General features: G+C 48.1%; 1 protein-coding gene and 1 long non-coding RNA gene across 3 annotated transcripts; both read left to right on the top strand.

Annotated features, from left to right (window-relative positions):
• The first annotated feature begins 316 nt into the window (after positions 1–316).
• LOC137159861 (uncharacterized) lies at positions 317–2,720 on the top strand. The gene is made up of 4 exons (XR_010921750.1): positions 317–501; positions 1,082–1,226; positions 2,136–2,250; positions 2,495–2,720. It is a non-coding gene; the product is annotated as an uncharacterized lncRNA (long non-coding RNA).
• Positions 2,721–3,343: 623 nt separating this feature from the next.
• On the top strand, positions 3,344–13,102 carry UBXN6 (UBX domain protein 6). Of its 2 annotated transcripts, none has more exons than XM_067558316.1 (11): positions 3,344–3,360; positions 6,872–7,029; positions 7,499–7,560; positions 8,648–8,779; positions 9,191–9,288; positions 9,869–9,944; positions 10,030–10,114; positions 10,397–10,616; positions 10,782–10,912; positions 11,724–11,869; positions 12,266–13,102. In XM_067558316.1, the coding sequence occupies exons 1-11, from the start codon at positions 3,350–3,352 to the stop codon at positions 12,392–12,394; spliced, it is 1,248 nt and encodes a 415-aa protein (XP_067414417.1). In that variant the 5' UTR covers positions 3,344–3,349; the 3' UTR covers positions 12,395–13,102. The 2 variants fall into 2 exon arrangements, with proteins under 2 accessions (XP_067414417.1, XP_067414410.1); XM_067558309.1 differs by lacking the exon at positions 3,344–3,360 and adding an exon at positions 3,464–3,632.
• The last annotated feature ends 477 nt before the right edge of the window (positions 13,103–13,579 follow it).

Genomic DNA, 13,579 nt, shown 5'->3' with positions numbered 1-13,579 from the left:
CGGATGTGTGGATGGGGAGGGGGTCTCTCTGAGGTGGTATAGTCCATGGAGGGAGGGGCTGCGGGGGGAGTATAGGGTCAGGGGGTGAGGGGTATAGGGGGAAGGTAGGGGTGTGGAGTGAGGGATATAGGGGCTGCGGGGGGAAGGTAGGGGTGTGGGGGGAAGGGTATGGGGCTGCGGGGAGAAGGTATAGGGGCTGGGGGGGAAGGGGTATGGGGGGAAGGGTATAGGGGCTGCGGGGGGAAGGTAGGGGTATGGGGTGAGGGGATGGGGCTGTCGCCGGAGTATGAGGCCATGGCGTGAGGGGTTTAGGGAGCATGAGCTAGGGATGGGAGTGTATAGCGTCTAGTGAACTTCAGAGGAGTATAGGAGGCATGGAGTGATGGGGCAACAGAGGACAGTGGGGTAGGGGGAGAGACTATAGGGCCTGGGTTATAGAAGGGAATTCCGGGCTGAAGAGGGGGCAATGGAATATTGACTGGTGGCCGTAGAGCGGAAGAGGTGAGTGTGTAGGCTGATAGGAATAAAGAAGGTGGTCTATAGGTGTATTGAGGAGGAAGGAGGGCGATGATAGAATGGAGGGATGGGCTATAACAGCGGTTCTCAACCTTTTTTTCCCGAGTACCACTCTGGTCAGGTACAGTCAGGCAAAGTACCACTTCACCTGACTGTACCTGGCCAGAGTAATACTAGGAAAAAAAAGCGCTGTAGACACTTTGAATCAATGCCCTCCGCCTAAACCCTACAGCCACTTTGCCCGTTTTCGGCGGCAGCAAGGGGGGAGGGAAGAACGGCAGCGGCGGCTTTTCTCAGCAGGGTGGGGAGCAGCTGGAGTGTATAGGTGATAATGGGGTGGAGTTAGTGTTACATCCTTCACCTCTGATGCTGTTTGACAATTGCCCAAAGACCTGAAAATTAAACACCGTAATTATAAATTAATCATTTTCAGGCCAGAAGCAGTCTCCTAATCATTAAAGTCCTCTGTGTATACCTAGACACCTGCAGCAGTGTGAGAAGAGACCTTCTAATCCCTGTCATGGGCCATATTATGGAACTCAACTGTTTTCTTTGTCCTGTTTAGAGGATATCATCCTAGGGGCAAGGACTGTGTCTGACTGGGTCCTGTTATGGTGCTGTGTATAACAATGGCTTAGTGCAGATGATCATGTCTCCATCTAGTGGCTGGCTCTAGCAAGCACAAGAGCCTGCGACTGACAACTAAACAGGTGAGGCCTGACCCAGTACCCATTCAAGCCAAGGGGATTCTTTAAATTGACGTGAATGGGCACTGGACATGTGTGTTTAGGCTCTGATTCTACACCCATTGTCAATTGAAACCTTCCAACAACTTCAATAGATGCAAGATTAAGCCCACACTGGTTTGTTTAAAGGTATATTTTGAAATCTATTTAGTTAAACCAATGCAAAACTTTTAAACCTAGCTTATACTGCTTTAGTTTAAACTGATTCCAAGTCAATTTAAGCTAAATTGATACAGGCCAGGATTAAGTGACTTCAAGAGCATACACACACAGGAGTTTGTACCAGTTTAACTAAATTGATTTAAACACTCATTTTAGTTAAACTGATGTAATTTTTATGTGAAGCTTTTAGAAACAGCAAGCCAAATTCAGCAATTATATGACTGTTGTTGAAAGTCGACATGAGGTATCAACAAAAATAAGCATGTGTGACAACTTGTCTGAACTAGCTGGATGCTACAGTGAGGAGCTCAGATTTACACAATGAAAAAATCCACACCCTTTATTTAAAAAAATGTACATAGCGATTCTCCCCCTGGGGAGAGGATGAGTGAAAAAAAATCTCACGTGACAGATGTTAATCATGTTGCTTAATGCATGACTGGAAGGCACTTCAAATACTGGGGTGAAGAGGGTGAAGTAAGAACCTATGTAGAGTAGAATAGAATAGACCAGCAGCCAAAAGCAAGCTCAGTGCTTTGCAGAGCAAGTGAAATGATAAAGAATCCTCTTCAGATGTTACCTTATGATCTAAGTTCCTGATCCTGCAAACTTTAGTAGCCCACTGGTGAGTGTGTGTTACAAATTCCCCTGTGCTGAGGATATGAGTCTCTTACAGCCCCTGCTTAGATAGTCTTTGCTCTTTATTTTAAGGTGCAGCAGCTCATGCTTTTAGCTCTGGAGGTCCCTGGTGGGTTAGCTAAGATGGCTGTTGACACACGAGTAACTTTAGTGCCATTGGGCCACCAGTTGTAATGGGACTGCTCCTGTGAGTAAAGGTTGATGGAATGATGTGAAGGCAGGGGGGAGCTGGGGGTGAAGCAGGAGGCAGCCAGGGGTGGTGGGGAGCTGTGGGTAGGCAGGAGGCGGGGGGGGGGTACCATGGGATGGGGAGCTAGGCAGCAGTAGGGGGCAGTGGGATGTCGGGTGTGAAGGCTGGGGTCACGGGGGGATGCAGTGTGTGGAGCTAGGGGTAGGTTGCCCACCCGTCCCTTACACTCCCTTCTTTTAAGCTCTCCTGAAATATCTGACAGCTGAGCGGATCATTGTAAACATGATCATTGCCTCGGGCACGCCAGGGCCCGGGAAATGAAATGCCAGGGATGCACGCCAGGCAAAATGGTGTCTCCCTGAAACGTCCCTGCAAATAAAGCAGCGTCCCGTGTTCGTCGTGTGCTTTGCCTGTCTGTCCATCCCGCCAAGGGGGTCGGTCGCCCTGGCTGGGCGGAAGGTGTGGGGCAGACGAGAGCTAGCTGTCGGGGCGAGTGAGGGCGGGGGGGGGGCGCTGTGTGCGGCTGGGAGTGGAGGTGAACTAGGTGTGGGGTTGGGGTGCAGTGGCGGGGGGGTGTCCAGGCATGTGTGGGGTGGGGGGAGGAACGGGTGGTGGGTAGGTGAGGGCGGGGGAAGAGGTGGGGGTGTCGCTGAGGAGGGGGCGGGGGGTTTCGCTGAGGTGGGGGGGCGGGGTGGGGCGCTGAGGTGGGGGAAGGGGCGGGGGTTTCGGGGGGCTGAGGTGGGGTGAGCGGGGGGGCGGGCTCGATGTGCGGCGCTGAGGTGGGGGGCGCTGAGGTGCGATGAGCGGGGGGGTCGGGGGGCGCTGAGGTGGGGTGAGCGGGGGGGGGTCGGCGGGCGCTGAGGTGGGGGAAGGGGCGCGCGGCACCAGGGTACAGAGAAGCCAGAACTAAGCCCCGCGCCAGCGCGCGGAGGACCTCTCGCACGCACCATAGAGACTGGGGGGGAAGGGGGCTAGAGCGCCCGCCTTTGCCGGGTCGGGTCCCGTCCCGTCACACTGGGCGGCGTGAGGTGACTGACCGAAGGGCGCAAGCCCCGCCCCCGCTGCTTCCCACCGGCTCCAAAAGGGGCTGCTGCCGATGGCCGCTCGGTAAGTCACGTGCCTGGAGCGGGAGGCGGCACTTCCTGTTTCCGGTGGTTGAGGGGGGAGGTGGCTCCGCGCGGGTGTAGTTTTGGGTGGGGCCAGGAGCCGCCGGTGTCTCTCCATCCCCCGTCTTCCCTCCCCCCACGCCCGCCGTGGGCCCGGCCCCCCGCATCCCCTCCCCCCCCCGGCGCCGCTATGCGGAAATTCTTCCAAGAGATCAAAGCGGATCTGAAATTCAAAACAGCGGGGCCCGGCCAGAAGCTGACGGAGCCGCCCAGGTACGGGGGGAGCCAGGAGGGGGGGCTGTGGTTAGGGGGGAGACTGGGGGTAGCTGGGGAGGGGTGGGGGGAGGGGAGATGAGATGAGATGGGTGTGGGGGGAGGGGAGATGGGTGATGCATTCAGCCAGATGCCATTGGCGGCGGGAGGTAGACAGTCCCAGACTGTCTCCTCTTGGGGTTCGGGGTGCTGCTCAGCTCCTGGAGAACAAACCCTCTGTCCCTCACCAGCTCCTGCCTGAGATGGGACAGAGCTCCCTGTTTCTGATGCAGCAGGAGCTACCATGGGTCCCCTTTTTCCCATCTCTTCCAAAACGTGCCCAGCTCTGGGACTAGTGTAAAAGCCCCTGAGCTGGAGGCGGCAGGCCAGACTACATGTAGGTTGTGATGGGGTGGGGGACACATTACCAGAGAAGCAACTTCTATTTTCCTTGTGGGACTTTTGGCTTTAGAGGCTAAAAGACACTTCCACCAGCTGGAAAGGGGTTCAGAAGTGATTTTGTTTACCTGGCTCACATGTGTCTGAGTCAGAGCTGCTGGCTCGTCTAGCAGGAACAGGCTCTTACTCCTGTTAGCCCTGTGGGAGCTGGTACAGCAAAGAAAGAACTGACAGGACCTAGTGCGGCTTCAGGGAACACACCTGTTCAAGTTCTGACCACAGAATTGCTATTTTTGGGGCTGATTTTTCAATCCCAAGGTAAATTTGCAGCAGTGAGGATGATAGAAAAATTGTAAATGGAGCAGGATTGATCTGGAGGCAGTTGAGACGAGTACAGAATCTCACCATGTTGTTTGGTCACTTTCCTGAATATCATTGTACTGCAGCTGGGTGCATTTGGATTAATTCCACTGGGAATTAAAATCACCTATATCTGATACTTGCCTCATCTGCTTCCCAGATGTGTGGTGAATAGACTATTGACAATGTGTAAGGCCTAGTATCTTGAGAACAATCATAGACAAATAATTACTTTATACCATATAAATCCTCTGGGAATCCTCAAATCCACTAGTTCAGGAGACAGTGGCTGGTAAAATCACCTTGGAATACAAGCCCCTGGCCTGCAGAAAGCAAGGGGTTCAATCAGAATGAAGCGTCTTGTGACAGCAAGCCTACATCTGGGTTACAAACAGTATCGATGGACTAGTTTGCATGTCTCCAGGATCAGTAAATGTTTCCAAGCAGGTTTAAAACATTAGACTTGCATTCGTTTTAATGGCCAATACACGTATCCGTGATGGTGAAAGTGCATTGAGACTGGAATCTAACTGCTCAGTGGCCTGACCTACTCAGTGCTGCAAAATGTATTGTTCTTGCTATTCTGTGTCATTTGTTTAGTCTTCATATGACTTTCATGTGCTGGATCTCAGCCCTGCTGCACTGTTAAAATACACCCTCAAGAGAGTCGCTAGAGTCCTCAGTTTCATCGTAAATCCTGAAGGAATATTAATAAATTAGCTTAATAACAGAGCCTTTGATAACAATATTACTTAAAAGTTGCAAGGAATTTGTAGTTGTAAAATCATAGATTAAATCCTGTTTCCTGTGGCTTTCAGGGAAAACTAGTTCAGTATTATTTACTGCTCAAGACTCAGGCCACCCAAACTTAATAAACTTTTCCATAGCAGCTGAGTAGCAGTGCTACCTAGCAGGAACATCAGGTTTCTTTGTGACCTTGTAAAGTTACGTCATGTCACTGTTGGGCACCTGCAGTTGCTTCCAGTTCAGGTCTCTCCTTGGAGCTGCCAGTGCTGTTTAGGATTATGCATGGGCAAGGGTGGCTGTCTAGCAGCGCAGCAGAAAGTGCTAAGCACTATTTCCTGCAAACATTAAATATATTCCCTTTCTAATGGTATCCACGCTTTATAGTGGGTGCAGTCTTCAGGGCTTTCCTCCATTCTGTATTGTGTACAAGCCTGTTGATACATAGGAACCCTCTCACCATGTTTTTGTGGGGAAGGGAGGAATATCTAGGAAAAATGGGTCCATCTTCTTAAAGGGGAAGATGCCTTTTTGTTGCCTTACAATGCAGGCCTTTATTTTTTTTTAAATCCTGCTGTCTTCTATCTTCCTTGGTTTTGCTGAAGCATGTCTGAGATGACTCCGACACGTTTGAGTACTCATTATAGCAACTGGGGTTTGAACGCTTGACAAAGAACTCTTCTCACAAGTGTTTGAGTGAAATAGGGGTTAATAATTTGTCTGAAAAAAATCTCATTCTCAAATAATTGGGGTCCTTTCATAGCATCCAGTGGCATCCTTCTAGGTGTCCATAGTCTTCCAGGGTAAACAAGACCTGAAGTTCTAACGTGAAAATCTTTTTAAGCTCCATCCACATCACCACCTTGAAGAGCTTCTTTTCTATGTAACAAAAGCATAGCAGATCACCTTTAAACAAAGGCTTAGGACTTGTCTACAGTTGAAGCACTACAGTGGCACAACTGTGCTGCTGTAGTGTTTCAGTGTAGACACTAATTACGCCGACCGTAGGGGTTCTCCCTTTGCTGTAGTTAATCCTCTTTTCTGAGAGATGGTAGTTAGGTTGGCGGAAGAATTCTTCCATTGACTTAGTGCCGTTTGCACCAGAGGTTAGGTCGGTATAGCTGCATCTCTCAAGGGTGAGGGTTTTTCACATCCCTGAGAGATGAAGCTGTGCTGATGTAAGTTCCTGGTGCAGACCAGCCCACTGTGTACTTAAAGGACACTGTCAGAGTTGACCTACCATTTTGGAGCCTGATTTTCAGAGGCGCCGAGCACCTGCACCTCTGTTCAGTTGGAGTTGTAGGTGCTTATGACCTCTGAAATTCAGATCCCAGATCTTTTAAGTTGCATTAAATGTAATTTATTAACCTTAAGGAATAGTTGCTTGAATTTAAACTGTCTCCTGTTGTGTCTGCAACCCAAAATAGAGTATCCCAATGCTACAGCATGATAGCCAGAATATGAAACTGATCAGGCTGGCTTTTATTGATCAAATGGAGGCAGTTTCACTAAGTAAACATCAGATGGTGGAAAAAATAAACCGGATTTTTTTAAACCTCCCAATTTTAATAATCTGTGGTCTTAGTGACTAAGGTAAGGGGAAACATACACATCCTAACTTGCTCCTTTAACTGAGGTGAACATAATTATAATTTCACTCCAATCACTGGTTTATATGTTTTCAGCTGACCTGTTTGAGGGTTCTGGCTCTCCTCTGAGGGCTCTTCATTTATCTGTGCCTTTCTTTTATTCACCAGAGAAAGAAACCCCAAAGAAAAGCCAAAAACTGAGACCTCAAAGTCTCGCCAAGGGCCCACAGATGAGGCCCAGATGGCAGCTGCTGCAGCCTTGGCCCGGCTGGAGCAGAAGCCCAAGCCTTGGCTCCCTTCATCCCACGATGTCATCAAGAATCAGGGTAAGAGCAGCCAACACCCATTTCTTGTCCAGGTGCATGACAGGCGTATTTCAGTCTACAAAGTGCCCATACAGAGTATTTTCACCAGTCTATTTATTGGCCTAGCAAAACCTACACTCAACTCAATGGCATTTGTCTCTCAAATGGGGGGTGGAGGAGTCCACCTGGGTGTTTTAGTGCGGCTGATGTAAGGAATGTGCAACCGTCTAGTCTAGAGAGTCTCCTGTCGTTTCACACCCCACAGGCAGTTTTGCATGGCCAGGTAGGTGCACTCTTGGTTGGAAGTGGGGGTTGCAGTCTTCTAAAGCACCATGTTCTGACCCACTGCCAGAGGCACAATGCCAGACTAGAGGAACCATCTGGCTGATTCAGGACTGTAAATTCTAACTGCTGCTTCCCTGCCCCAGTCCTGCATAGTTCATTGGGTTTTGCCACATCTGCCGCTGTAACCTGGATTTCTGTCTCGTAGTGAAAAAAGAGCTTATGGCTGAAGCAGCAGCAAGTGAGCGAAGACAATCCGCAGATGACAAGGTATGATGAGATGCTGCTATTCAAGGGCATATGATCCCTGGGCAATTGAGAATCCCTGAGTTAAGAAGCTTGAGCATCTCCTAAGGAAGGAGATACCAGCCCCTATGCTGTGGGACTGTGGATTTGAATCTGACTTTAGAAATGAGCAGAGAAATAGGTATTTATTGGTTCAGAGAGTTTAAAACCCTTTTAGTTCACACCATGGCATCTCTTCTGAAATCTTCTGACTTGGTGGGAAGTGAGCTAGATAACTAGGATTTAAGAACAGTTGCTGTGGAGTCAGAGTAGTGATTTTTCAGTTGATGCAGGAGACTACCCATTTTTTAGACCCATGGGTTTTTTAACCTTTAAACTCCTGAAACTTCTCTGGGCTGAGCCTGAGATTTTCTCTGTAGGGGAGGTATACCTATTGATTGGCTGAGGGCCAGATTTGCATACCTATAATGGATAGTACCTTACACCACAAGCGGTCCATTTAAATCTGCAGGACTACTCCTTGAGTAAGGTTCTGCTTCATCTGAGGAATGATACTGGAATGTGGCCCTCTGTTTCAGTAGCTGGTATTACTGTCAAAGCCGCATGATGAAAGTGAAGGAAGTATATCCTCCTGCAGCTGAGTCTCTTTAACATAACTAGAGACTAGGGGTGTAATAGAAGAGCTGACGGCTCCTGAACGCTGGTGCTAGGACTCACTCCTCTGAGTGACTTCAGGGTTGCCAAGCATTTACCCTGTTAGTTACGAGTGCTTTGCAAACCTCGGGTGACTTGATTAGTAGCATTCCCTTTCTCTGCTCTTGTGTGAAGGGCTGTTATTGGTATCTCTTCAGAACGCCTTTAGGTAGCTTCTTGGAAGAGACCTTCCATTATATTAGAAGGGATCTTGTTCAAGCGCTGGGTAGCATTGCTCAGTGCTGCTCTGTGGCTGAAAAACCCACACAATCCATGGGGCATGCTGAGATATGAGATGGGCATCTCACCTCTGAATACGTTGCCTGCATTGCACTAGCAAGAGAGCTGTGCACGAGGGATATGGGCGTCAAACATTCTCCCCCTTCGAGCCGATGTTTGATTTCCGATCTTTCTTCAGAGTCCCCTGTCTTCGTTTGAGGAAGAAACTGCTGGACTGTCCGTGTCAGGCGTCTATTTCACTTGTCCACTAACTGGGGCCACAGTAAGAAAAGACCAGAAGGAAGCACACATAAAAGAGGCCATCCTCTTGGTAAGTGAGGTCCACAGACTCTTCCCCCTGCCCTCCAATCTTACTAAATCCTTGGCATGGTCCCCAAATGCAGTGTAACTCATGGGAAATGCCCTCTGGTGGTGGTGGTCTGAGCCAAATTCTCAGGCATCTCTGTGCTTGATACTTTGCGCAGAACAACATGTTCTCTCTACCACCACCTTGCAATATTACAGCCTTCTGCTGCCTCCACTTTCTCCCCTGAAGCTTCCTTGTCTGAAAGGACTGTAAATCCAGATGAGGATAGTGGTTGATAAATGCCTGTCCTGACTCCTTCCTCCAAGCTGGGCAGGAGCACTAGTCTCCAGAACTCTGTTCAGTCTGCCCCTCTGGTTCTGAAATTAGCGTGACAGTCAGCTAACTCCTCTATGATCGGCTTCCGTCCTCCCTCAGCATTCCTCTGAAGACCCAGTGGCTGCCTCGATCATGGAGATTCACACCTTCAACAGGGACCGAGAGAAAGTGAAGCTTGGTGTTGAGACCATTGCTAAGTAAGTGGTCTGAATGCCTTGTGCAGTGCTCAGCTCACAGGTGGCCTACATGAAATCTGTCCTTTCTCCAGACGAGAGGGCTTGGGTGAAAGCAGTTGCCCCTGTCCCATAAGGTTAATAGGGAGGGGATTTTCTTGTGCTCAAAGGAAAACTGAAGGTGAAGATTTAGAAATATTTCCTAATGTTGAAGTCTGTTAGACTCTACAAAGTGTGTAGTCCAGGAAACAAAACTTATTAGTGGGAGATGGACTAGATCATAAAGGTGGTCTCTGCATGCCTAGAATGAGGGACCCCCAGGTGGACCATCCTTCTGAGTGAAATGTGAGTGCTCGATGATGCCAGGTTAGCCCCTGAAGCTAATAGTAAAGCACCAGGGTATCCTGCATGAGTGTTCAGAAATAGATTTGTCTTGGGATAAGCAAGCATGGGAAGGATGTAAGGAGATGTGGAGATCTCTTTGGCCCAAGTAATGTTTTCAAACTTTGACCTTGGCACCAAATGGGACCCAAGATTCACCAGTGATCAGAGCATCCATGCCTGCCATTGTGATTGAAGTGTGTGATGGTTTTATCTTCTGTAGATATCTGGATAACATTCACCTGCATCCAGAGGAGGAGAAGTACCAGAAAATCAAACTGCAGAATAAAGTGTTTCAGGTGAGGTTCAGACAGTTGTGGTTGCCGTACTGAGGAATTCCCACCTGGAGCAGATTAAAATCTCAATCCTCTCTTTATCTTCTAGGAAAGGATAAACTGTCTGGAAGGCGCGCACGAGTTTTTTCAGGCCATTGGGTTTGAGAAGGCAATGCTGCCTGTTCCAGAACAAGGCAAGAAATCTAACTATTAGCCTTGAGACTGGGGTCAACTACTTTGGAGGGGTAGCAGGGTGTGTCTGGGGAGCAGCTCTGGTTACTGTTGGAGCTGTCTAAAAGCTGTTGCAGGTTGTAACATCACCATTCTACCCACATCCCCAAACCTGCAGCTTGCCTGTTGCCTCAGGGTGATTTGCTTTCTTGGGATTGCTTTCCACTAGGTCACAGGTAGCAGTGGGGAGTGTATCAGGATTGAAGGGGAAACAAGGCACTTACGCCCAGTGCATGTGTTTGCAGAGGCCACAGAAGAGTACTATGTGCTGAAGGAGGAAGTGTTGAGCAAGCTGGAGAACCTCAAGGACTACAAGGAGCAGCTGTTGAACTGTGAGCCAGTGAAGGCCCAGTTGGATCGCCAGCTCTGCGTATTCAAACCCTCCCCTCAAGCTGCCCAGTTCGAGCTGCCCCATGACTTCTACAACCTCACGGCAGAGGAGCTAAAACGAGAACAGCGACTCCGGTGAGTGGTCTGTAGCGCTAAGCGCTGCGAAGGAGGGACCCACATAATGAGGCGGTGGGGGGGACTGACCATACGGGTGAAGTGTGTTGCTCTGGTTTAGGAGACTCACCACTCGCACTCACCCCCTTTGCTTTATTTCATGTTAAAACTGTCTTGTCCATAAAGGACAGAAGCAGTGGAGAAGGCCTCTATGCTGAGGACGAAGGCTATGCGGGAGAAAGAAGAGCAAAGGGAAATGCGGAAATATAACTACACGCTGCTACGAGTCCGTTTCCCTGATGGATACATTCTACAAGGTAAAGGAGGCCATGCCTTGCAACTTACTCTCACAAACACACCTCAAAGAACTTCTGGAAATTCAGCTTTGTAGCAAGAATCATAAACCTGGCAGGACCATGGGAAGGAACCTGGCCAGAATTTGCTTGGCAACATGGGGATAGAATAACTAAACCAGCTGGGACTCTTCTAACCACTGCATGGACCGGGTCAAAGGGGTAACTATATTTTTGCAGCCTCTGTAGAAATTTCTCTAAAGCATCCTTGCCATCTAAACCGATAGTGAGTAAAGAGATATGGGGCATCCTTGGTCAGCATCACACCCTGATCCACTGCAAAGCTTCACAAGAGTTTTCTTACTGCTGGTGGCAAAAACAAGCAATTTACTGTCTTAGATTCCACTGAGTGGCTCATTAAAACAATCGGTGTGATGCCCACGTTGTGGGTAACAGCCTGAAAATGGTGCTGTAGCTTGAAGAACACCAGTTGTATTCTGTAGTAGGAGACTTTGAAATCTTGCACAGTTACTGGACTGAGGAAGCTTTCCAGTGGATTTTATTTTGAGGTTAGAAGTGTAACAGTATTTTATTAATCTTATGGCCCTTCTTTGATGCTCTTGGGATGACCAATGTTGTATTTCTATGAATTGGTTACCTGTTGCATAAATCACAAACTTGGTTCCTTCCCTAACGAATTAGCTTAATGTTATCCAAACATGCGAACTGAGTGTCTTGGTGAGATCAGGGGCATGAGTCTGCCTATAAATCAGCTGTAACAGGTTGATAAATGGAAAAATTTGACCTTAACCCTCTTTGCCTTTTCTCATGGTAGGGACCTTCTATGCCCGGGAGCCAGTATCTGTGCTTTACAGCTTTGTGAGAGAAGCGCTGCAGGATGATTGGATGCCCTTTGAGTTACTTGCTCCTGGAGGTCTCAAACTGAATGAAGAGAACTTGGCATTCAATGAGTGTGGACTGGTGAGTCCAGTGATTGAGCTGAAGCCACTTACAGTAGATCTAAAATCCTTCAGGGAAAGGAAAGGGGATTGTAGTAATTTTGGTCTCAGTGAGGGTCTAATCTCTTGTACTACTGCACAGCTTTGTCCTCCACTCAGTGCAGTGGAACTTCAGCCTGGCCCCAAACTGTACCACTCCTTGCTGAGGAGAAAGCTTTAGGCACCAGACTAGGAACGTAGGTCAGACTAGTGCAGAATGTCCTGTCTTCCTGCTGGCCGAAGTTCTTCCAAAACTCTGGCATTCCAGCTCTCTTCCACCTCAATCTATTTTCAATGGGTTAAATATACATAAAACTTTCCTTGACCAGTTTCAGTGTAGCTACTGTTTAATATCCAGTACATTTTCTGCCTGTCCTAGGTGCCCTCTGCTCTCCTGACATTCGCATGGGATGCAGCTGTCATGGCAGACATAAAAGCTTCAGGAGAAGAGCAGAAAGGAAGTCCTTTGAAACCTGAACTCCTTTCTACTGTCCAGATACTGTCATGAAATAAATAGGATTGGATTCAGTACGGCTGATTCTAGTATGTGCTGTTCTTGCCTCTCTCTGCACTCAAGCATGAAAATGGAAGCTGCCTCAACTGTTGTTCCTGTCTCAAACTTGTTTGAGGGAAAACTTCCATTTTAGCTACAGCCTGAGGCCAGGTTTCAGTATACTTATGCACAATGCATTAGTACCTCCAGCTCAGCCGGGAGTGGCTATATAATGGGACACGAGGACTGCATTTAAACAGATTAAGTGTGAAGACAGTCCTGCCCAGAAAAACTTTAAATGTGCTGCTTTTATATAACACTGTAAAAAGTTGTTGTTTCTGTATATTGGTTAATCTCTTTTCTAGATCTGCTGTGGAAGATAAATCCACTTCACTGCATTGTAGCAAACAAGGGAGGCTGCAGGCCTACCCTTCCACTGAGTTTTGCTAGAGCTCTAGTGTTAAGCTTTTCCTTAAGCTTCTATTATACAAAGTACAACAACTGCTGCTGAGACTTGCTTAAAACATTAATTGTCAACTGCAACCAGATTAAATGGAATATTTGGAAATACAGCTTCCTTGAGTTATTAACCTGTCCTTGTGGGGGGAGGGACCTGTGTAAGAGCTGCTGTGTAATAGGTCTTCCTGCTCTGCTACCTCTACTTGCAGAGTGAAGTAGAGTTCAGCTGAGGTGTGAATGTGGAGGCAGAGCTGCCACTGGTGGTCTAGAACAACTGCCACGCTACAAGGGGATGTAGGGGTTAACCCACGCACTACAGTGAAGGCAAATAAAAATGGTGAACCTCTCACTTAATATTGTATCTTGAAAGGAGAAACTGCTGTAAATGTAGCAATAAGTTGTTGCAGAGGTAGAACCATCTACAAATTGTTCACTACCAGTCTCTGCCCCCTGGTCAAGGAGAGTTAAAAAAAATGAATCTGCTAACACTCCTTCCTTATGTATGAGTTAGAAAATAGGGACGTGCCAGTTTGCATACTACTACTGTAAGAGTAAGTTCTAACCTGCTACTTACATGGTGTTTCCAGCTGAAGCTGAGGGAGGCACTAGTACTAAATTCACTTCATTAAGCCTTTAACAAAAAAAGGGAAGAGAGGCCTAAACATACAGATGGGGCAGATTAAGTTTGAACACATTTAGCCTATGTCTACACTTGCCACCAAATTCAGCAGCAGTTGACAG

Source organism: Emydura macquarii, unplaced genomic scaffold, assembly GCF_026122565.2.
Source record: "Emydura macquarii macquarii isolate MOO-44397 ecotype Brisbane River unplaced genomic scaffold, CSIRO-AGI_Emac_v2 contig_306, whole genome shotgun sequence".
NCBI classification, from domain to species: Eukaryota; Metazoa; Chordata; order Testudines; family Chelidae; genus Emydura; species Emydura macquarii.
The sequence above is the reverse complement of the archived record's forward strand: the minus strand, read 5'-3'. Positions and strand labels throughout refer to the sequence as shown.

What these genes read in the sequence shown, in the direction of transcription:
- UBXN6 (XM_067558309.1), top strand. Translation starts at nt 3,550, where the DNA reads ATGCGGAAATTCTTCCAAGAGATCAAAGCGGATCTGAAATTCAAAACA. An exon ending in TGCAGAATAAAGTGTTTCAG is followed by an intron (nt 9,945 to 10,029) that starts GTGAGGTTCAGA and finishes TTTATCTTCTAG; the next exon opens with GAAAGGATAAACTGTCTGGA. An exon ending in CATTCAATGAGTGTGGACTG is followed by an intron (nt 11,870 to 12,265) that starts GTGAGTCCAGTG and finishes TGCCTGTCCTAG; the next exon opens with GTGCCCTCTGCTCTCCTGAC.